This window comes from Buteo buteo, chromosome 5 (genome assembly GCF_964188355.1).
Source record: "Buteo buteo chromosome 5, bButBut1.hap1.1, whole genome shotgun sequence".
Taxonomy (NCBI): Eukaryota; Metazoa; Chordata; class Aves; order Accipitriformes; family Accipitridae; genus Buteo; species Buteo buteo.
Window position 1 is genome coordinate 2,087,620 of NC_134175.1, and position 21,698 is coordinate 2,109,317.

General features: G+C 43.6%; 1 protein-coding gene across 8 annotated transcripts; it reads right to left on the minus strand.

The window, feature by feature from the left end:
* Positions 1-989: 989 nt before the first annotated feature.
* Positions 990-13,369, minus strand: TNFRSF14 (TNF receptor superfamily member 14). Of its 8 annotated transcripts, XR_012650309.1 has the most exons (11): positions 13,146-13,369; positions 12,712-12,817; positions 12,018-12,143; positions 11,256-11,411; positions 10,739-10,829; positions 10,038-10,195; positions 9,717-9,733; positions 8,765-9,124; positions 5,248-5,346; positions 4,574-4,676; positions 990-2,878 (listed from the first exon to the last, which is right to left on the minus strand). XR_012650309.1 is itself a non-coding variant. In XM_075027149.1 (8 exons), the coding sequence occupies exons 1-8, from the start codon at positions 13,242-13,244 to the stop codon at positions 9,017-9,019; spliced, it is 792 nt and encodes a 263-aa protein (XP_074883250.1). In that variant the 5' UTR covers positions 13,245-13,369; the 3' UTR covers positions 7,345-9,016. The 8 variants fall into 8 exon arrangements, 7 of the variants coding, with proteins under 7 accessions (XP_074883250.1, XP_074883249.1, XP_074883251.1 ...); XM_075027149.1 differs by lacking the exons at positions 990-2,878; positions 4,574-4,676; positions 5,248-5,346 and having other exon boundaries at positions 7,345-9,055; XM_075027148.1 differs by lacking the exons at positions 990-2,878; positions 4,574-4,676; positions 5,248-5,346 and having other exon boundaries at positions 7,345-9,124.
* Between the last annotated feature and the right edge of the window lie 8,329 nt (positions 13,370-21,698).

Below are 21,698 nucleotides of genomic sequence, written 5' to 3' on the forward strand. Positions count from 1 at the left end.
TTTTGCAAGAATTTTACCTGCTAAAGTGAAATCAGTCTACAGGTAAATCGCCGCTTTTACTGTAGCTGAGAATACATAGTTCAATTACACTTCTATCTTAAGAGTAATCTTGGAAGATAACTTTGTCAGAGAATCAGTGCTACCTCAGGGATTAACCACTCTTCTATGCCCTTCAAAGTTTGAGAGTTAAGTACAGAAGTAGTAAGAGGGTTTAGTTACAAGTGTATTTATTTAATCTCTCTTCAAAAGACTAAGAACAGACTGTTCAGCACCCACCAGCAGTTGCCTACTGCAAACAAATATTACACAAAGCATAGAATTTGGCTTTCAACGCAGTTAATAGTAATACAAAAAGTGTTTCACATCTAATTCTTTTCTATGCTGCACCTCACATGACTATATACACAGACCTCTTCAGGGGAATGCAACGTGAATTACATTTTGGTTTTGTGTTTATTTCAGCTATGTCTGTTACCTGAGAACTGCACTTGACCACATTAATTCTAACAAAGATGCCGAGTCAAAGCAGATTAAGTGGCAGGAAAGGCTATTTTTTTCAGATGGGAATTGTTGGATTCACATATATAAGTGCCTGAAAACCTTAGGATCGACCGACACTAAAAAAAACAACAAAAAAATGGTGACTAGGAGAGTGCACTAACAAGCTCTGAGAGCCCTTTAAAAAAAAAAAGTTCCAATATTTGACGCTAGGATTAAGCTCCCCTTTAAGTGACTTAAAAGCTCTTAAAGGAAGCCTGGAGGTACAGAACCTGACACGTTTGTGTCCTGCTCATGCCTCCATACAGTTTAAAGTGCTTCAGGTATTAAAACTTTTGGTTGTACTGAGACACATAATGAGATGTTTATTTCCTGTTAGATAGTCAGATAAGGTACTGTGTGTTCCTGGTACTTTACCTCAGAGCTGGATTAGTTTAGAATACAAAACACACAAATTCACAGTAGTTTTGCTACGCTTAATGCTTGTCCGTTTTGGTAAGTTCCAGTGCTCTCTGATACTGAACACCAGAACCTTTTGAAGTCAGACTTAGTAATGCTACTAAAACACAACAGAAGCAATTTCATATAATATCACAGTAAATCATCCATGCGACTCAAAGATTAACAAAGTGGATACAAGTTAAAGCTAGTTAGGAGATAACACAGACTGTAAAACAGAGATGGACAGTAACTAATTTAGACATTAATCAAGGTTCAACTCAAACTATGACTAACCATGAGCTTTCGGCTCCATCCAGGACTGGAACCACGTAGTGAGATTACAGACGCAGCAGCAGATTGGTGAGATTCTGATGTCCTTAAAAGGCTTCATGCCAATTATATTATTTTCTGCCTACCTTCATTAGAGAAGTAAGAGGCCAATATATCGGCGATCTGGTGAGAATTATGAAGCCTAAGTTCTACATAACAGCAGTGCTGTAAGATGTTTGCAACTGGATGTTGAAGACAAGTCTAATTATGTTCTATTCTGGTTTTTATTCACTTTAAAAGAGTTTTTGCTCCTGAATTAACCAAATGCTCATGTCCCATGCCTTGTTAAAACTGTCATGCAGGCTAGGTTTGTATTTGCTCCTGGATTGGATTATACATGTAATAGGCTAGGGACTTTATTCTTCTAAATTGCACTTTATCAATAAAAATTGACATGATCTACAACCTTCCTTAGTACGAAATGCTGTCCAAGCTTTGTTCTGGCCATTAAGTGAGGTTCACCTTTCTCATCACATTTAAAACTGATGTTCACCATTTGACTACTGTTTCCTATTGGAAGGATTTTAATTTGGTTTAACATTAAATGACTGGTTACAAGACAGTCAAGTGCTCTGATAAATCAGCTTTTGTTATTTCATTATTTGTGTATGGTGGCAGGTAAAATAAACTGTATTTAACTGCGTTTTGTCCATCTTCACTTACTCAGATTTTCCATGCCAGATTGCATGCATACAGTAAAGCTAAATTCATAGTCAGGTAATAAAAACTGCTTCCCTTGTGTAGCTGGTATTTTCATGTGGCACTTCCAGTAAGCTAAGTGGGCCAAAGGACGTTTCTTTCCTCTGTCTTCACATGCCTTTAGAAGCCAAGTGTTTACAGTGCCACAGACTCTCCAAGAGAAGTGTCCTGGCCTGAGGTGCCTTTAGTATTTGCCTCCTACATATCACAGTAATAGACACCTATGTTCTCAGCTTGTTCTGAGAAAAAGTAGTTATCCTAGGACTCCTCAGGGGAGCCCTGCTCTGCTGCGACCACACAAGTCCTTTTGCAGCTTCTGCTCAGAGATCCATCCTAACAGTTACGTCTAGATTAGCCTGGCAATCACAGATTTCGTAACAAGTTCAGGTAGTTTGCCTGCCATCGTGGAAATGTTTTTGTTCTAGGGTTGTTAAGAAGAGGGTGACATTTTAAATACTACGCTGTTCAATAGTTTAACTTGTCTATTAAGTCGCCAGTAACAGTACATCAGGTTAAACTACAATTGGAATTCTTTAGGAACAGAAAAATTAGGTAGCCTGCTTCTTTTAGCAGCAGAATATCAGCAAAAAGAAGCAAATTTGAGGAGGAACTTTTTAATGTAAAATCCAAGAGACAACATATGAAGGGCAAAAAAAGAAATAACACAAACTATTGATTGCCAATATGAACAATATCACAAATTCAAGGATAGAATCTGGCACAGTATCTTTTATATATAACACTCATTCATACTTACAGTGGTCCAGCTATCATACAAGACTATGAATGCAAAAAGGCAAGTTTACCGCAAATAGAGTAACAGAACACAGACAGTCTTTGCCAGCTTCATTTTTGCTTAGATATTTCATGCTCCTGTTTTTTGTTGTCAGATGTAGGCCTCTTCATTGCACTGTAAAAAATACAGAGGTAATTGTGGTGGGGGAGCAGGGTGCATAGCCCAGTACGTTCCCAACATGCTGGAAAGGTCCCTTGCTCACGAGACAGGTCAGAGAGTTATGCACAAGAACAAAAGCATGAGACTACAGAAGAAGAGCCAGCCCAAGTTGTGACCAGTAATACAGTGCTATTAACTGTCTCAATTGGACTACAACAGCTACAAGTATACTACAAATATTACAGTAATATTAACTTTGCATGTACTCTACAGATAACAGAAATAGTCCTAGGGCTAGTCAGATTTGCATATAATCCTCTAAATGTACAAGTCATTGTTCTTTGTTACCATATTCATATTTTGGCCTTAAGAATTGCATTCTTTTATATTTGTTCACTTAAGTCTTAGCAGAGGGACTATGAAACTGTCTGATACTAGATTGCTAGGCAGTCACTGCCTACCGTGAGGGAACTCAGGGAAGTGACAACAGTGTGTGTGTGTGTGTGTATATATATATATATATATACACACCAAGCAAGGGAAACAGCATGCAACCATGCAGAGGTCAGGTGGAGGAGGTTCACGTGGCTGACAATTTAATTACTCTGCAAAATCATTAAGCTCTGGAGATGTGCCATTAGAAATTCTGGCACATGCAACTGCTGAAGGGATAATTAAAATGTGCCTGGGAGGTTTTATTCCAAGTTATTATTACAGCACATGGAAGTTACTTTATTTTTTCATGTAAGTTTATTATGCCTCCCACCTGCAGAAGACTCTTTCCATCTGTCACTTTGTGTCCGTGCCAGCACAACCCAAGTGCATAAACTACAACCTCCCTTTACAGTCACCCACACATCCTTCTTTTCTACCCCTGCTGCATTCACACCTCCCCTCCCCAGTTACAGCCCCCTACATCACACTAGCTACCAATGACCCTGATGAAACAAGAATAGAGATGAGAGAGAGGCTCAAAACAACTAGGGAATGGCACTCCCTATTGACCACTACGTTCCTGTTCCATAATGGTACGCACAAGGGTCACAGAAGAGGAGGAGATGTGCTACTGCAAGTGAGAAACAATTCAAGTTGAGGACAGGGGCGGCAGCAGAGTTTCACTGACCTTAACGTATCAGTGAGTGAACATCCACAAAGAGATAAATGCAGAGGACGTTCAAATTAAGATCATGGCTTGTTAAGCAGAGTCTGTTACTGTGCACTTAGTTCACACCTGTGCCATCTGTAAGCTTCCCTTCCATCTAAGTTTAAGGCAACTGCCAATTCAAAGTTCAGAGCAGAGATGGTAATACGTTTCCAGGAAGATCCAGGTCCTGACCAGACTAAGCTTCAAAAACCTTCAGTCTGTCAAGTAAAATTTTCCAGCACAGCTTGTTAGTATCGTGTGGTACAACCAACCGTCCTACTGTCCAGCCGTTCCGCTGGACTGTCTGGCATCTGACCATTACGTTGCATGTTGCTGGTGGCAGCAGCTACATACTCAGTTTGTGAACACCAGTGGTAGTAACAGAACACAGCTTTACAAGCATTCTATGTCTGAGAGCCAGTGTTGGTAGCAGAGGGACTGTTCGCTGTGCTTGTAAGACACTGATTATCCTTTATCTCATGATCAGGTGAAGTTTCAAGCTACAGCTGGTTTCCCCATTTCAAATCAGGACAGCAATTTCAGCTACACGCAACACCTGCCCCTACCTGAGGTTTTGTGCTTTCTTCAGCAGCTGTGATGACTTTCCAGTTATTTTCAAAGCAACAGAGTCACCTGGGGAGCCTTGTACAAGACGGTCTTTTTCTCCACCTGCACAAGTAAACAATGTATTTAGCATTAGGTAAGAACGAAACCGTTTGTCCCCAAACAAGGTCTGTAATATTTTCTAAAGGAATTTCCAATAATCCAGAGCTTTAACTACTGAAACAGGGCTTATGCGTTCCAGGAAGGAACAAGATGCATATTGATAATCTGCAGAGCTTTCAGACATGAAATACTCTCCACACATATACCGCCCTACCCAAACTAACACAATCTGTCAGACAACAAGACTGACACACAGAGAGTACTTCTTTTGTCATTTACAATTGCTTCCAGGCTAAGTTACATATAATGTATGTTTATATGTCTCAGTCAGAGACTCTGATGAACAGCCTCCATTTTAGCCCCCTCTAACACCCTTCAGCCCCAACCACAACAGAGCACCTTAATCAATAACTAAGATAGTGGACAAATCCATGTAACTGGACAGAAATTGGCAGATCCTGCAGAAAATACTTTAGCTTACTGGAAAATTCTGTACCCAGAGGTGTTTTGCTGCAGATGTGATTCCATTTTAAACTCGTAGGCAATTAAGCATCAGATCAGCTGTGTTACATACTTGGGAAAAGAAGAGATTCCGATGTTTTCCAGAATGAGAGGAACATGAAGTCTTTCCTTTTCCCATGCTGCCACCTGGTGACAAACCAGGCTCCAACTCCTAAAACAAACCAAAAGACATATCTAAACATCAGCAAGTTTTTTCCAGACTCCATCAAACACACACTTGCTATAGACATTAAACACACTGCTGCTATGGCAGGGACCCCCCCAAAAAATTTTTTTTTTTAGTTGGTAGATTGCTGATCCTAGTCTGATGCTGCATCCTGTCTCTTTACCTGACTGTGCAAAGCTCCCAGCTTATCTACAGCGTCTTCTTCCAACTGCAACTGAAGTCACAGAAACCAAGAGTTCCTACCCAGGCCCAACTGCCTGACAGTATCTTTTAAACGGTCTTTCCAGTGGTCAGCAGGACAAACGTGGTTTCTCAAGTCCACAGCAAATACAAGCTGAAATGCTCTTTGTGGTGTTGGCCCCATAGGTTACCTCTTCCTACAAGTCTTGCCTCTCTAGTCTCAGGAGTAATCCAACAGCAAAGTTTCTGTGCTGTTTTAGATACGCATCTCTAGCTTCTCTGATCATCTAATAATTATGGGGCTGGAGGACAGATTTTTTTTTTGCAAAACCATCTTTGGAGCAACTGGTGCCTAAACACTACAATAAAACCCTCCTCCAAACGACAACACTGAACAACAGAAATATTTAACTCCTCTCCCTTCTTAAGATCTTCATCTGCTTTCACAGCTGTTTAATTAAAAGTTCATCTCAGTAAAAAAGTAATACTGAATAACTTATGATCCAGAGTACGCCAATATAATAATTTAAAGATCACACAGACTGTAAGGTACTCAGACAGCCCATGGTCCAGCAGCAGCCTGTCAGCGCACTGCAGCACCTAGAAAAGGTTTACACATGTCTAGCACCCGTCCACTGAGGTTTACAAAGTGCTTTACAGACTCTCATTAACCCAAGGTGAGAATTAACAGATTATGAAGAGACGAACAGCAATCAAATCTTCAAAATTTGAATACTACCATATTAAGAGCAAGCTCTATGGCCACCAAAAAGCCAGGCACCCTGTCAGAAATGTTACTGCCAGGTAATGAATTGCGCAATTTGCATTTCTGGAAGAAAACAATGTACATGTCAGCCAGCAAGGTACCGAGTAAGCTGAAAGCATAGCGAGAGTTGCAAAGTTGCAAGATTTGAAGACTGTTCAAAGCCACATGTATCACTAGTGCAGATGCAAAAGCAGGATGCTACCCCTGTCAAAATAGGCTTTCAACAGTAAGATTAAGTAGCTAGAAGATAAGAAAAAGCCAGAACTTACCCCAAGATTGGCATCTAGCACAGAGAAGGCTGAAGTTTCCTTGTCCTGTTCCCTAAACTCTCTCCATTTGGGGTTTTGGGTTTACCTTGAAAGTTTGCTCAAGAAATCTTTTTACCAAACAGTGGAAGTAACCCTTCACACGCAAGTATTGTAGAGGAACAAGCAGAGGTTAACAATTAGCAAATTCTACAGCCAAATGTTGGAAAAGATCCAACCCCAGGAAACATTAACCAGCTACCAAAGAACTAATCTAGAGAAAAAAGGTCAGGGGGAAAAAAAAAAAAGTTGTGTTTGCCCAGTGAGTATCTTTATTGTTCTTGGTGACGTATTCAGCAAGTCATATCAGACCAGCCACAAAACTGGCAAACTCAAAAAAATAGTAATGTATTTGCTGGGTGCCACTGATATTTTCAGAATGATGTTAGAACTGCCTTACCGACTTGTCACATATTTGACCACCGAAAATAAAACTGATTCTAAAAATGCAATAAAGTCAGGGCTTGTTAAGTTCTTTTTGTGTGACTCTCAGCAGACACACAAGAATCGACAAAGTCTGTATCTCTTTTACTTTAAGATACTTTCAAACTTTGACATTGGGATTGTAAATACTGTGGGCATCCTTTTTTATATAAAGACAGCTAGGAGTAAAAGAAATTGTAGACAGTTTGCCCTTCCATGATTACTGCAATGTAAAGGTTTTCATAAACATGACTTTTATTGGGACTTTTAAAAAAACATTAAAAAATTAATTAATAACATTAAAAAACATTAAAAAATCACAACAACATTTTTATTTTTAGAACTTTAACAGAAGGTATTTCTTCATGGACAGATCTGCATGTATACAGCAGAAATTTTAAAAGGAATTTTAAAGCATTCTCTAAAAGCTTTAACTTCCCGTCGCTTGCAGCTTGATTTTACAATAGAGCTGAACTTTTGTACAGCTACCTGTAGCCATTCTTATAAAACATAATGTTGAGTTTCTGCAATGTCACCTTATTTTGCAAAAAAATACAGAACTAATTCTGCTGAACAAACTAACAGAGTTTTATAAAAAATATGAAGAAGTTGTCTATCACATTTTCCCTAAGCAAAAAGACAACCATTTCCCATTTTCTTCTATTCCTCATAGTCATGTGGGGAAGAGGTATGCAAGTTCGTTGGTCAAAGAGCCATGGTCTCTAGATCCGTGGCCTGGGTGAACATGAATTCAGAGGGACTGCATTAGTGCAGCAAAAACACAGGCAACCTGTGTCAACTACTGCAAGCTCTTCTCCCATCTCCCTTCTACTCCTCTGCTTTTCCTTAAGAGTCATTCGAAATAGAAATGCAAAGACACCTGCCATGTCAGCCTCTCTCCATTTCCACTAACAGTTCCTTCTGCAGCCTGTGCAAAACAGGCTTCTGATGCTTTCACCCTGATGCTTTCACAGTACATCTCAGTATCTGTTCATTCCATCAGCCCCAGAGCCTCCTCCCAGGTGTCCCACTGCACTCATCGTGTGCCTTCTCCATGCCTCTCTCCATCTTCTTCCCTATCTCATTTTATATACAATTCTTCACGTGAGGCTCAGCTGATAAATCAAGCATTACTATCCTCACCAAATCCTTCTTCAGAAATCTACGTTCACCATGATGCTCTTTAAGAATAATGCTTTTCTTCAAGATAATGCCAACAGCCAAGCAACTTGGTGTTTTCCCTTCTTCAGGTAACAGGAAAGTTCTTTTACAGAGAGAATGTGGTTTTGTTAGTAAGAACTTTATTTCTAGACATAATGTTCACGTAGGACCTTAACTTTCTTTGTCGTAACAGATGATTGCAGATTAGAGCAGATGTGACTAGCAAAAGAGAGTAGTTGTGTTTACGTCATTCACAACATTACTAAAAGCTAAATGTTTCTTGCTGTGCAAGATTCCTTTTCCCATCAGTATTTTCTTCATTTCCAAAAAGGAAAAACTTGTACAAAATGCATTTGGAAAACGTGTTATATTTTACTTATGTGGAATCTTTAACATGAAAGAGAGCTATTTTTTTCCACCAACAAACTTATCCTGGAATAATGACATGCATATCAAGTGATAACTGTCCAAGTTGGTAAGTAAGTTAAGAAAGAAATTCCAGGTGTACCACACAGGCTGCTGCTCCATAAAGCAAGGAAAGAGCTTTACAACCTCTGATGATACTGACCAATACCTCGATCGTTCAGCTATTTCAAACTTTGATGCCTCAGAAGATGCCACTTGGCTATTTGCTGAGCTCCTTTGCAGATCCTCCTTTTCATTTTCAAGCTGTCTTTTTTCTCCATGAATATTTGGAAGAAAGGTTGAGATTTCTTTGTCGAGGTGTCGAGGGTTTCGGGGGAGGGGGAGGTTGTTGTTGGTTTTCTGGGTTTTTTTTTAAGCCAACTTCATTGGCTACAATAGTTCAAACCAAAAATGGCTATTCAGGCTCGGTTTCTTCAGGGTCGGCAGTGGTTTCCTGCACAGGAACAGTTGTTTGATTCCCACTCTCCATGATTAATATCAAAGCCTGACCCTGCTGTCCAGTCTTTAATACATGTCAAAGGAAAACATAGAGTATGAAGAGTCAGCTTTTATTAGCAAATGCTTGCTATTTTCACTACTAACAGCTAGACTTTTGCATCTTCCTTAAGAGCAAGAGTCACTGCAGGTCCCCTCAAATCAGAAGTGCAATTACACAGTCCATTCAGTGTTCTTCCTATGAAACACATCCCTGTCTGCACAGATATCAGATCTTGCAAATCACTAACAGGACCTTTTAGGGGATACGTAATACTGTAGGATGGAGAGATAAACAAACACAGTTGTATTTTTTAGTAGCAGTCCATCTCCTAAATCCCCTTAAATACTCATTCTTGGACCATGTCAGGAGATAACAATGGCAATGGGACTAGATCCCAAGCCTCCTAATGAGAACCATATAAAATGCATTTCTACTGCATAGCCTTGGGGATTCTGGAACTCACAGACACTCCCAGTGTCCACAAGCTGCTCCAGTATGCACTGAGCCCATCAAACATATGGCACATACAAACACTAAACAAAAAAACTACTTCAGATTTCAATGTATTACCAAAAAAAAAAAAAAAAAAAAGGAAAGAAAAGAGAGAGAGACTCACCCCCGATTCCTGCACCGCTGCAAAGAAAAGGAAACAGTCCCATCAAAATGCGGTAAGGTGAACTTTATAGTAATGCATTTTTCTAATCATATTATCTTGTTCTTATACGTATGTAGGAGTGGTTCAGCAGTGAGCCTGCATAGGCACACCCCCTAAGGGAAGCATCATTACAACAGGTTAACTGTGGCACACAGGAATGTAGAAATTTCCTTACAGTTCACCTCTAATTGGCTGCTAAGGTTTCAGCTCAGTGAAATGAAGACCATTCTTCAAAATACTATTACAAAACTACCCCTTTATACACACACTATTCATACTTACGTGGCACGTAATTTTTCCTTTTCCTCCTTTGCCAGATATATGTAAGGGCAGCTGCAACAACTAGCACGATTCCAACAACAGAACCAACAACTGCTGTAACAGAGGGATCTAAGGAAGTGTTCCTGTCGTCTCCTTGTACCCGGCCATTCTCCTTAACTCTGATGTGAGAAAGAAATAATTGTGTTCTTAGAATCTGTTGGCAGACCTTGCAGTGGAACTGCTGTACTGTTTTCAACATCACACCTCCACATCCAGGGGCATTCACAAAGGTCTTTCTGACTTGGTGGGTAATCCAGGAAGGAGCTGACTTTTACCTCTTTGTTTTAATGCTTGTAGATGCAAATTGATTCTCCCCAGAAGCAAACTCTCACCTGTTCTACTATAGCTAAGGGATGTGCCAGCCGAAACCCAGGTACCCAGAGGAGTGCACTGCTCTTCACGGGTCCAGATCCAGCTCTGTTAGAGCTGTCTGAGAGTCTCCTGTGACATGTTAGGACAAGAGGCTGAAGGCTAAATCTGTCATGATAATGAGTTTATAAAGAGAGAAGTGAAGCTGTTCCCAAGAAAGAATGGGACATAGGAACAGGCTTCCACACTCGGTGCCTTACTGGAAGCAGGAAACTGCTGTTTTGAAGACAGCAAAATGCAAACCCAACAGTTAGACAATAGTCCTGTGCCCGTAAAGAGTAAGAGCTGCTTACGTGGGCCACGGTGTACAGCTGTAAGACATGTTGGCTGTTGAGGAGGTTCCAGGAGGACAGGCTTCACACACATTGTCAGTGGTCTTTGTGCCTGTAAAGGAGAAGACAGTAGGATTTCTATCTGCACCTATGGCTAAGGAGAGCTTCAGTTCAGCATGATCTTTGTAAATGACCAAGTGATTACTGCAGAGACTCTTCACTGCAGACAAAAGCTCACACGCTTCTGTCTTTGCACACAGAAAAAAAGCATTCTTGGCCACATCAGCTACGTCAGCATCTAGGACTTACATGGATCCTGCAAGCTTTCAGCTGTGCACTGCTGCTCTGACAATTACAGAGAGTACAATGGACCAGTATACATCATACCTAGCATGCGCTGGCCCTATCCATTCACACTGGTCCTTCACTAATTTTTTTTCTGGATGAACTGACAGCCAGCCTCCTCAAAATCAAACTCCAAAGGCATTCCCCGTAAGAAGCTTTTGCTTTCGGTGTTATTGATCCTATGTTGGCTTACCCCTTTCTTTTACCATACTGCCAGGAAAGCAGACAGTGTAGCGCTGACAAAGTTCACAGTCTTCAGTCCCCAAATAACTGCAGAAATACCCAGGCAGACAGCCACACACGGTATTCTTCGTATAGGTACATGCTACCTCTGGCACTAGGTTGGCTCCTAAGAGAAACGTACATGCACAGCCACAGTATTTACATGGGTACAATCAACAGATACAAAAGCAAGAGTGAACATTTAGCCTTGCCTTGATGCACTGGTGAAGAGCACCAAAACTAGCAGGATTAGTGAAGATGACTCCTTTTTTGATGTACAAAGAGAGCCCAGTTCGTCACAGACACAGCATCCTGGGTCACATTTACATCTGTCCTAAGCGTTGCATGGCAAAAGCAAAATACTCCCAACTCAGGTGTTTTTAAATTAGCTGTTTTGGTAGAACTGTCCTGCTCCACCAGGAGCTCTTTCAGGCCTGCCTTATCCCAGTACTCCAAGACAGCTCTTTAGACATCATGCTGCAATCTAAAGGAGCCTTAAAGTGTTAAGAGAGGCTGTAGATCAGACTTCCAGTGGTGCCAGCTGAAGATCTATGGCAGTTTTTCCTTTCCATCTCCCACAGACAGCATTCTGAGGTCTGCACAGTGACAAGAGCCTCTCTGTTCTTCATACTCTGATTCATCAAGCGAATGAAGCAAGAAAGGAGAAGGAGAGAATGTATCCGTGAAAGGCACAGAAAATCTATTTAAACTGGTTCTTTAGCATCCTCCTTACCTTTATCACACAGTTTACATTTCCTGCAGTGTTCTAAACCATTGGGATGATCTGTGTACGTATCCTCAACACAAGGTATGCATGTCGTGCTGGAATTCGCAGTGCAATGCTTGAAAACCCGAAGTCCTGAAAACCAGAAACGACCCCTCAGGGAAGCAGCTCCGTTAGCAAAGCCAGGCCAGGGACTGACAGGGGCCGGCCAGGGACTGACAAGGGCCTTAAACTGCCCTTAACTACCATAAATAACCTACAAGGACCTCAGAAATACCCTAACAGCAATTGCAGAGACAATCCTAAATCAGAAACCAGGACCCAAAACAAAAGTCCTCGGAAACTGTGCAATTACCAGCTACCACAGCAGAGAGACTGTGGCGATCCTTGCTTCCCCTCTGGAGGCTCCAAAGAAAGGGACGGCGGGGGGGCCTCGCGCTGTTGTAAGCGGGGCGGGAACGCAGGCTGGAAAAAGGACATTCTGGCGTGATTCTTGCCAACTGTTGAGTTGCAAGTGACCCTTGTCGGGGTGCAGCCATGGCCGCCCGCAGCGGAGAAGGCCGGGGGACAGGCCGGGGGGCAGGCTGGGGGGCCGAGGCAGGGAGGGAGGGAGGCAGAGGCAAGGAAGCAGGCAGGCAGGGAAGCAGGGAGCCTTGCTCGGCAGCCAACGTGGCGAGCAAGCGAGCGCTCGGCCGTTACCTACCGGCAGCACACATCGGGCAGCACTCGGCGCCTACGGGATACTCTCCCAGCCCGCAGGCCGAGGCCTCCACGCGATCCAGCTGCATGGCCAGCACAACGGCAAAAACCTTGAGGCAATACAAGGACGGGTTTCCATTTCGCGGCTTGTTTACGAGACGTTCCACTCTCGAAAGCCCGGCCGTCTCGCACGGCGGGGTCCTGACGAGAGGACAACACACACACGCCCGCCCCCTCCCTCCCTCCCTCCTCCGCCCTCACCCCGCAGGGCGCTGGCCGCTCCACGTCCCGTCCCGTCCCCCGCGGGACGGCGGCGGCACTGCACCCCGAGCCGGGACCAGAGTCCTCCCGCCCCGCCTCACTCCAAGCCCGGGCAGATCACCGGCGGGGAGCCGGCCCCGCCGCCCGGGCTCCCCCCCCCGCCCCCGGCCCGCTTACCAGGCGCATGGTCCGCCGGGCCGGATCCCGGAGGCGCGGGGCTCCTCGGCGCCTCAGCGGCCTCCCCAGGCTCGGCGCGGCCCGCGGCCGCAGCCCCATGCACCGGGCCGGGCCTGGCCGGGCCCCCAGCGGCCGAGGGAGCCGGGGCGGCGGCGACGGCGAAAGCGAAAGCGACGCCGCCTCCGCCCCGGCGGGGAAGGAGGGGGAAGCTGCCGCTTGGGTGGGACGGGCCCTGGTTCAGCTCCCGGGGGGGCATGGGCCTCGACGAAAGGGAAGCGGGAGAGGAGAGGCTGAGGGGAGACGGAGGAGAGACTGAGGAGAGACTGAGGGGAGGCTGAGGAGAGACTGAGGAGAGACTTGAGGGGAGGCTGAGGAGAGACTTGAGGGGAGGCTGAGGAGAGACTTGAGGGGAGGCTGAGGAGAGACTTGAGGGGAGGCTGAGGAGAGACTTGAGGGGAGGCTGAGGAGAGACTTGAGGGGAGGCTGAGGAGAGACTTGAGGGGAGGCTGAGGAGAAACTTGAGGGGAGGCTGAGGAGAAACTTGAGGGGAGGCTGAGGAGAGACTTGAGGGGAGGCGGAGGGTGATAGCATATTTCCATCCATTCTGGATGGTATGTCTAAATATTTTGATGGTTTTAATATGTTGTACCAGCTGTGGAAACTGGTTTGCTGCGAGGTGACTGTAAAAGTGAGATTTGGTAAATAATTATTAGAAATCTTATACTAACACTATGACTGAAACAATAGACAAAAGTATAGCCGAGCAATTAACTAGTAGAGGTAGTTATAAGTTTTGCAGTTCTCTGCTTTTATGACGAGATGTTCCTGTACGCTAGATGAGAACAATGTTGAAACTGACCAAATGTGATTGAAACTGCCTTAAGCTTCAAGATGAAGGAACAAAGACAAGAATAAAGACTTCAAGGACACCCAACAAGAACTTCAAATGGGTCGGTGGCCACAAAAGCAGCCCTTCGACTCAAATGGATCCTTCATGGCGCATGATCAGATGTAGGCAGTACTATGATAATCAGTTGCAATCATTTTTATGTATATGTATACTAATCTGATTAATATACAATTAGTTATTCTATATAACCTGTTTGTGCTAAAGCTGTGGTATGCACGCTAGGTGGAACTATCCCCTGTGCATCCAGTGCTGCAATAAAGAATGCCTGCTTTCTAAAACTCCAAAATGAGTCTTAGAGAGTTTATTTGACCAGCTTTTCGGTATCAAGGGGAGGCTGAGGAGAAGCTGAGCAGGGTAGGAGCTGGCAGCTCCCTGGTCCTGGTAGAGCCGCTTTCCTCATCCACCCAGCCAGTTACACCAGCAAAGGTTTTGTCAGGGAGGGAGCCGGGCCCCGAAGGCTGTAAATGCCTCAAAACCAGCCACCTCTGGGTCTCTCTTCGTGAAAACCTCTTCACAACTGCACGCAAGGCTAAGCAGAAAGCAGTCGGCTATTGACAAAAGATGTTGAGGATGCCTGGCTGAGAAATTACTTGACCAAAGAGCAAAATACCCGAGTCTGCTGTTACACTTGGTTCAAGTTCCTTCCGTACCTCCTGTGTGTTTTGTGGGGTGAGCAAGCTGGATCACTAAACTGGTTTAAGGTGCTGGCATGTCAGTCAGCTTCAGCCTCCCAGCAGATGTTTGGATTACCAAAAGCATAGGCAGCATTTAAAAAACAGCTGTTGTCATGAATATTAAATATGTTGTTGAAGTGGGTCACTGTTCCTCGAATACTGCGGGTGAAGCAGTTTATGTAAATGCACATTTCCCCCTCTCTCATTTTGAATTAAAAAAGGAAAAAGAAAAGCGATAAGACTTCACTAATTTCTGAAATGAGTGGGCAGCATTTCTTGTAGCAGGACACTGCACGAGAAGAGTGCAAAGCGACGAGCTTTTTGTCTAGGCCTTTGATGAGGGCAGAACTGCAACGGATCTCTCATGGAGCAGGGAAGCAGACCTGCGAGACAAGGGAGCTGTACATCTGCTCCTCTGCCAGGATGTCCACCAACTAAAACCGGCCCAACTAGACCATGGCAGGGATTGTATTTTCGGTCCACATCTGTTAAAAGTCGGTAACTCGCCTGCGTAGCTTAAGAGGCATCAAACTCCTATTATTAGCTTTCCATAATTCTGACGCCTAAGCTTTGCAGGGCAAGCATACCAGGAGTCTCCAGTCAGTTTAACTGGCACCAACCAGCAGAGCTGCTGGAAGAAGAGGTCTGTCTCCTTTCGGTCCCATTCCACCAGTCCCACCGCACTACAAGTAAACGTGACGCCAACGGCAATTAGGAAGTGGCTGAGGCTAGAGTTAATTCTGACAAGAAGGTGAGAGAGTCATCTATAGTGTTAGTTTCCGTCCTCCACGCCTCAGCCTATTTCACTCTGCAGCTGCAAAACAGTAACAGCAGCTGCAGTAAGGGGGGGGGATGCTGGGGGGGTGGCAGCGCTATTGCTTTTCTGTGTCAGCGTGCCTGCACTGGCTCACAGCGATGGCGAGGCAGACTGGCTTGCCAAAGACCACGCAGTCAGTCTGGCAGAGCATCTCCAGCGCTGACTTCGGAGATGCCGGGGCCGGCCAGCTCTGGCACATGCACAGCACCCAGAGGGTACGCGACCAACGGTCTGGGACAGGACGCAAAAGCCAAGTGAGACCGTGGGCTCATTACCAGTCCCATCTCTAACTTGTGTTCATGGTGCACCATGCATGCAGTTTGCTCAACTTTTCCTCTGATTTTCAGGCGATTATGCGAACTTATGGAGCTATTTGGCGTGGACAAAATAAGATGAAAGAAAGTGAAAGCTCCTTTAGACAGGAAAATGGTGAAATACGAATATCAGGCTTCCTCTTTTCATAATGACAGAGCTTGGGGGGTTTCTAGATTTGGTGGCTGGGGGACAGAGTTACTTTTCCACTGTAAAGTGATCACAAGTAGTCTCTTGACATGTACTAATTTTACCATCCGGCAGCTGCCTCAGTTTCCTACACATCACCAGTTCTTTTCCACTGCTTCAGGTTTCAGTTGACACGGCAGATCACACTTCTCTAACAAAGGACAACTGCTGCTCATGTAACAAGAAGGTCTGAGCTTGCCTCACCTTGCCCTGGCATGGGTTTGACAAGTCAAAATTCATTGGTATTATCACTTTTGCAACAGGATTTTCACTGTTAGAAATCTCTCTGGCTGCGGCCAGCATTCAGTGCTAATATAGCACTAAATTTTTAGGCAAGAAATCGGTAGTGCTGTCTATCACTGTGATGCAGCTGGGAGAACCCAGGGGCTGTCCCACTTTAAAGTGCAGTTCATGGCTGGGTGGGAAGTACCTATTTAGCTCAGCAGTATTCCTCTAATCAGGTCATTCCCAACTTGTCTCCCTAACTGCAGACCAAGGTTGGGTTTGGGTTTGTTTGGTTTGTTTTTTTCCCATGACCCCATCACCATTTCAGAATACAAAACCCCTAAGCCTGGTGTAGATTCATACCAGCTTCCATCAGACTCCAATAATCACAGACTGGTTGTGCCTGGTTCTTCAGAAGCAAAAGGACTTTCCTGGGTGTGAAGGTACAGAAACGCTGCTCTGGACGGCTGAAGGGCAGTATTGTCTTCAAGTGATTTAATACTGATCTACAAGACATAAGAAATAATGGGTCCTGAGAGAAGCCTTTTAGGACTATGAGGAGGGCAAAGACCTTCTCCCCCTCCTTCACACACGTGCACACACCAGCATCTTTAGTCCAGGATTTACGTTTGCAGGTGCCCTCTATACAGCTAATGCTCAAAGGTTTCCCAGAGCTGCGTGCCCTTGATCACTTCTCAGAAGGTTAAAAACCACCAGTCTGACTCCTTAGTTTTGTTATCGCTGGTAGAACACATATGGAGCCTGGAAGTTAAGATAGCAGCAGTCTTCTCATGTTTTCAGGGGTTTTTTTAACCACTTATCATTTTACCAGTCTGTTTGTTTTTTTGGACTGCAGTATAACAGCTGTGCTCTTGAAGTGCAAATACCTCTCCTGGGGAAAAAAAAAAAAAAAAAAATCAACAGACTTAGTGCAGTCTGAGAATGAAAAAAGATAACATTTCCTATTGTGATCAAATATGTTTGTGAGCAGTGGAACTTAGAAGGACAAGTTTCCTGTAGCTTTACGTCTCACGCTCGAAATACGTTGTGCTTGATAGGGTATACGTGCTGATCAAAGCTTGTCTTGCGGTGGAAAGACTTGTAACGTTTCTCTCATCTCCGAGTTCTTCAGTATACAGCAATAAAGGTGAGTTCCTGTTGGTGTCTTTCCCTTAAGGGACTAGCAAATTTGAATCTCCCTCTCTACCTAGTTGCCCGTTTTCCCCAAACTCATGTCAACATAATATTCCTGAGACCTCCAACTGCCTTTTAGGCTTGGTTGAACTGCCGGTCAGTCTCAGTGGGTTTTTTGCTCCTGTTTTGATAGCGGCACCAGCATAGCATTGTGCATTTCAATTTCCCCAAGCAGGCAGTGTGAGACTGAGGCACAGAAGATATCTCTGTTAGACAAACCAGAGACAAATGAGGTCTGAGGCATCCTGGAGTGACCAGACGATCAGTTCCAAATTGGTTATCATCTTCGTGCTCTTGTGGTTTTGTCCATGAGTGTCTGAATCACCAACTCTTGCAAGTGGTTACTGCAGTTCTCTACTTCCTCCTTATGCCAGGACGACTCCACAGCAGGGTATTAGAAGCAGACTTCATTTATGCTGACGTCTTAATTCCTCATACAATTGGTCAAAATATTGAGCAATTCTTTATTTGAACCACACTATGGAGTTCACATGATACTGTAGTCAGTAGATCCTGTGACAGGAGTATTCCATTTATGAGATAAGACAACAGCAGTCCTGTAGAGATTCCATCGTCGGGTTTGGGAAGATCCACGCACATGTCCTTGCCCAGGAGCTTGCACACAGCAAGGGCATTGTGAGGTGTGGAAGGCAGAGCCCCAGTCAGGGCTAGAATCTGAGCCTTCACCGTTAGGAGAGAAGGAAGAGGGCAAAAGAGTAACCCTAGATCTTGGGCAGGGGATGAGAGGGGATTAGTTCAAGACTAAGTAACGGGAAGTCTGTTTATGAACATCTGTTTATGCATCTCCTATTGTTCTTGCTTGGTCACTGAGCTGACAGGGGCCAGAGCCACCGTTCCATCTACACCTGTCTGAACCTTCTGGCTGGTTCCAGTCCAAAGCTGTGATTCCAGATCAGGAATCCTGAATCCGCCTCAGTTCAATGGCCATCTAACCCTGGATTATGTAGTATAACTGTGGTTGCTTTGGGACAGCACCTACAGAACATTTCCAGGGTGCTCTCTACCCCAAGAGCGTGGTAAGCTTTCTGTGACTCAGGTATCTCTCAGTGTGCAGGCTGGTGACTCATACTATATGGGGCTTTTTTCTGGCTGGAGAGTGGAAATCGGTTCTATCACTGTCCCATTATTATGCACTCAGATTTGCATTCAGAGGTCTAATGCCTGGGGCTGAACACTTTGCTGAAGACCTTACCTGCTTTAAGAACAAACAACCGTCTTCTGCATCAGGGTTCTGATGCAGGCAGGTTGCATGCAGTTTATCTGTATTTTGAGAGTACAGAGCAGCACATGAAGATTAAAAAAATAAAAAAAACCCAGCATTATAAATGTGTTTCCAATAGCATACTGGTCTATGATCCAGTCATCCTGCACATTTTTTAAGTTTCATTGCCTATTTGTTTTGGTGGGGTTTTTCCCAGTGCTTTTTTCCTGCTGTAATGTCATGACAGACCCATATAAGCCACTTGGAAAATGTGTCCAGAATTAAAACTAATATTCACTAGTACATATAGTGAAATGAAATTACTCCAATTTAAGTGATATTGAAGACATCGGACAGAGAAAACTCTTTGTTCCTTCTAACTTTGATAATTTCTAAAGCTTTAGCTTTAGGAAGCATCAATAAAAGAACATGTAAGTATGTGTCAGTAATACATCAGTGGTGTCTTTTTAAAACGACTCTAGCATGAAAATGTTGAGTAACATTTTGTGGGGGCAAAATCTTTAAACATAAATGGAAGCAACAGACCTGCAGAGTCCTAAGTTTTACAGCATCAAGGAATTGCTTAAATTATCCTTTACAGATCAAATACTAGTGAGATAAGTGATAGAAAGTAGCTTTTGCACCAGCTTACACAACTAAATTTTAAAAGAATTCTACTCCAGTACTGCTAGAAAAAAAATAAACTCTCTACATCAGTTTTATGCTTCATCAAGTTACCCTAGTCATCTGTCCACATACAAACAATTACAATGTCATACACGGAAACTGGGAGGTGGAAAAGATTTTATGAAGTTTCCAGCACTGACTGACATCTGATATCTGATCATTAAAGTGAAGCAAACCAAATCACATGAAGCATACACTTGGAAAACCCTAAAATTCTGCTTGAACTGACTTTACTCATCCAAGGGGAAAGTGTTTTTACAGTAACTGTGACCCCTGGTGGCTAAAAATAAAAAAAGTTAAAATATCATTTATAAACTTTGCAAGGGCTTTAGCTTCATAAAATTGTGTTCACAGTGCAATAATAAAAAATTGTATATATCTAAAGAATGTTTTGCAGTAAGGAATTTTTTTCTGTTCTAAATGCTCTGACAATCGTTTTGCATAGTTATAGTTTATATAGCAAGTTCTCCATATCATGAGCCAATTCACTTGCTGGATAACAATAACAACATCATGTCATTATTACATTATAGTAACATCTCAAATTCCCAAATGAAATTAAGGTATCGCTTTACAAAGTTACTGCCAAGAACTCCAGCATAAAAGAGTGTATTGGGACTCTGTCACTTAATGGCATCTCCTACCACAGACCCCAAATTCCCTATTGCAATAAAAAGCATATATATGACAAATCAGTGGTAAAACATGGCAGAACAAATCATTCCTTGTCATAACAAAAGACAAATGAAAACCTGCATGAGCAAGCAATGTGTGATTTCTGGCTAACATAACTGGATTACATATTTCTAGCAAAAAAATCCCATAACTTCATACATAAGTTGCAGAACTAACACATTTCTTTTATCAAAATATAACATTTTCCACCTAAGTTTGTGCTTGCACAAACTTAGTTTATTATCATGGTTGGTTTATTGTCAGAGGAAGGGAATTTGCACTGAGCTGTAGGGAATATGCCCAATCGGGGGACAGACTATGGAAGTTTCCTGTTGTGGTGGAGTACAGTTTTTTGGTTTTTTTTTTAATCCACTACTGCTGTTTCAAAAGCACCTGTGTTCCACATGAAAGAAATAGAGCTGTTCATTTAAGACATGCAACCCAGAACAGGATCTTGGCTATTTCTGCTGGCCAATATTCTGAAGTTTCTGAAGAAATCATGCTTGCAATAACAATTAATAGAGGTTTTTTTAACGTTAGGAGCATATAATTTAGCAATTCAGTAATTACGACAAGAAAGAAGGCTCTCCAGGAATCCTTTTTCTACTCTACAACTCTTTATTGCTGAGAGGAGAGATCAGCTCCCCCCACTTGAGTCAAGGTCCTGGCTTTTAGGAGGGCCCAAACCAGCGTGAAGTATTACTGACACAACACCATTGCTTCCTGAGGAAGCAAGCTAATGGCAGAACAAGCTAAGGGAGGGCAAGGGAGCCTAAGCTAGAGAGATTTCCTTCTTCACTACAAATTTCCTTCATGATCTCAGGCCAAGTAAATATAGGAGGTACAGTTTGTTGCTCTACCTGTGTGCCTGCTGCTTCTATAGAGAAACCCGAAGCAGTTTTAACCTAGCTGCCTTTGGTAGAGAGCAAAACCGCTACAGCACCAAGGTGAGCGCAAACCAACTGCCTCAAACATATTTTCCACCCGTCCTCACACGGAGAGGGGATGGGTTGCAGGTGGTGCCGAGGCCCCGGCTGCCAGACTGTCGTGGTTTAACCCCAGCCAGCAACTAAGCACCACGCAGCCGCTCACTCACTCCCCCCCCATCCAGTGGGATGGGGGAGAAAATCGGGAAAAGAAGTAAAACTCCTGGGTTGAGATAAGAACGGTTTAATAGAACAGAAAAGAAGAAACTAATAATGATAATGATAACACTAATAAAATGACAGCAGTAGTAATAAAAGGATTGAAATGTACAAATGATGCGCAGGGCAATTGCTCACCACTCACCAACAGACACCCAGCCAGTCCCCGAGCGGCGAATTCCCCACCCCCACTTCCCAGTTCCTAAACTAGATGGGACGTCCCATGGTATGGAATACACCGTTGGCCAGTTTGGGTCAGGTGCCCTGGCTGGGCATGAGAAGCTGAAAAATCCCCAACCACAGTCCAAACACTACTGAGCAACAGCTGAAAACATCAGTGTTATCAACATTCTTCACATACTGAACCCAAAACACAGCACTGCACCAGCCACCAGGAAGACAGCCAACTCTATCCCAGCTGAAACCAGGACACAGACGCATCCCAGGGATAGAACTTACTGCTGGCTCAGGCACAGCTTCCACAAACTCTGACGAGGGATGCT

What these genes read in the sequence shown, in the direction of transcription:
- TNFRSF14 (XM_075027148.1), bottom strand. Translation starts at nt 13,244, where the DNA reads ATGGGGCTGCGGCCGCGGGCCGCGCCGAGCCTGGGGAGGCCGCTGAGG. An exon ending in ATGTAAACTGTGTGATAAAG is followed by an intron (nt 11,412 to 12,017) that starts GTAAGGAGGATG and finishes CGTTTCTCTTAG; the next exon opens with GAGCCAACCTAGTGCCAGAG. An exon ending in CAGTATGGTAAAAGAAAGGG is followed by an intron (nt 10,830 to 11,255) that starts GTAAGCCAACAT and finishes TCTCCTTTACAG; the next exon opens with GCACAAAGACCACTGACAAT.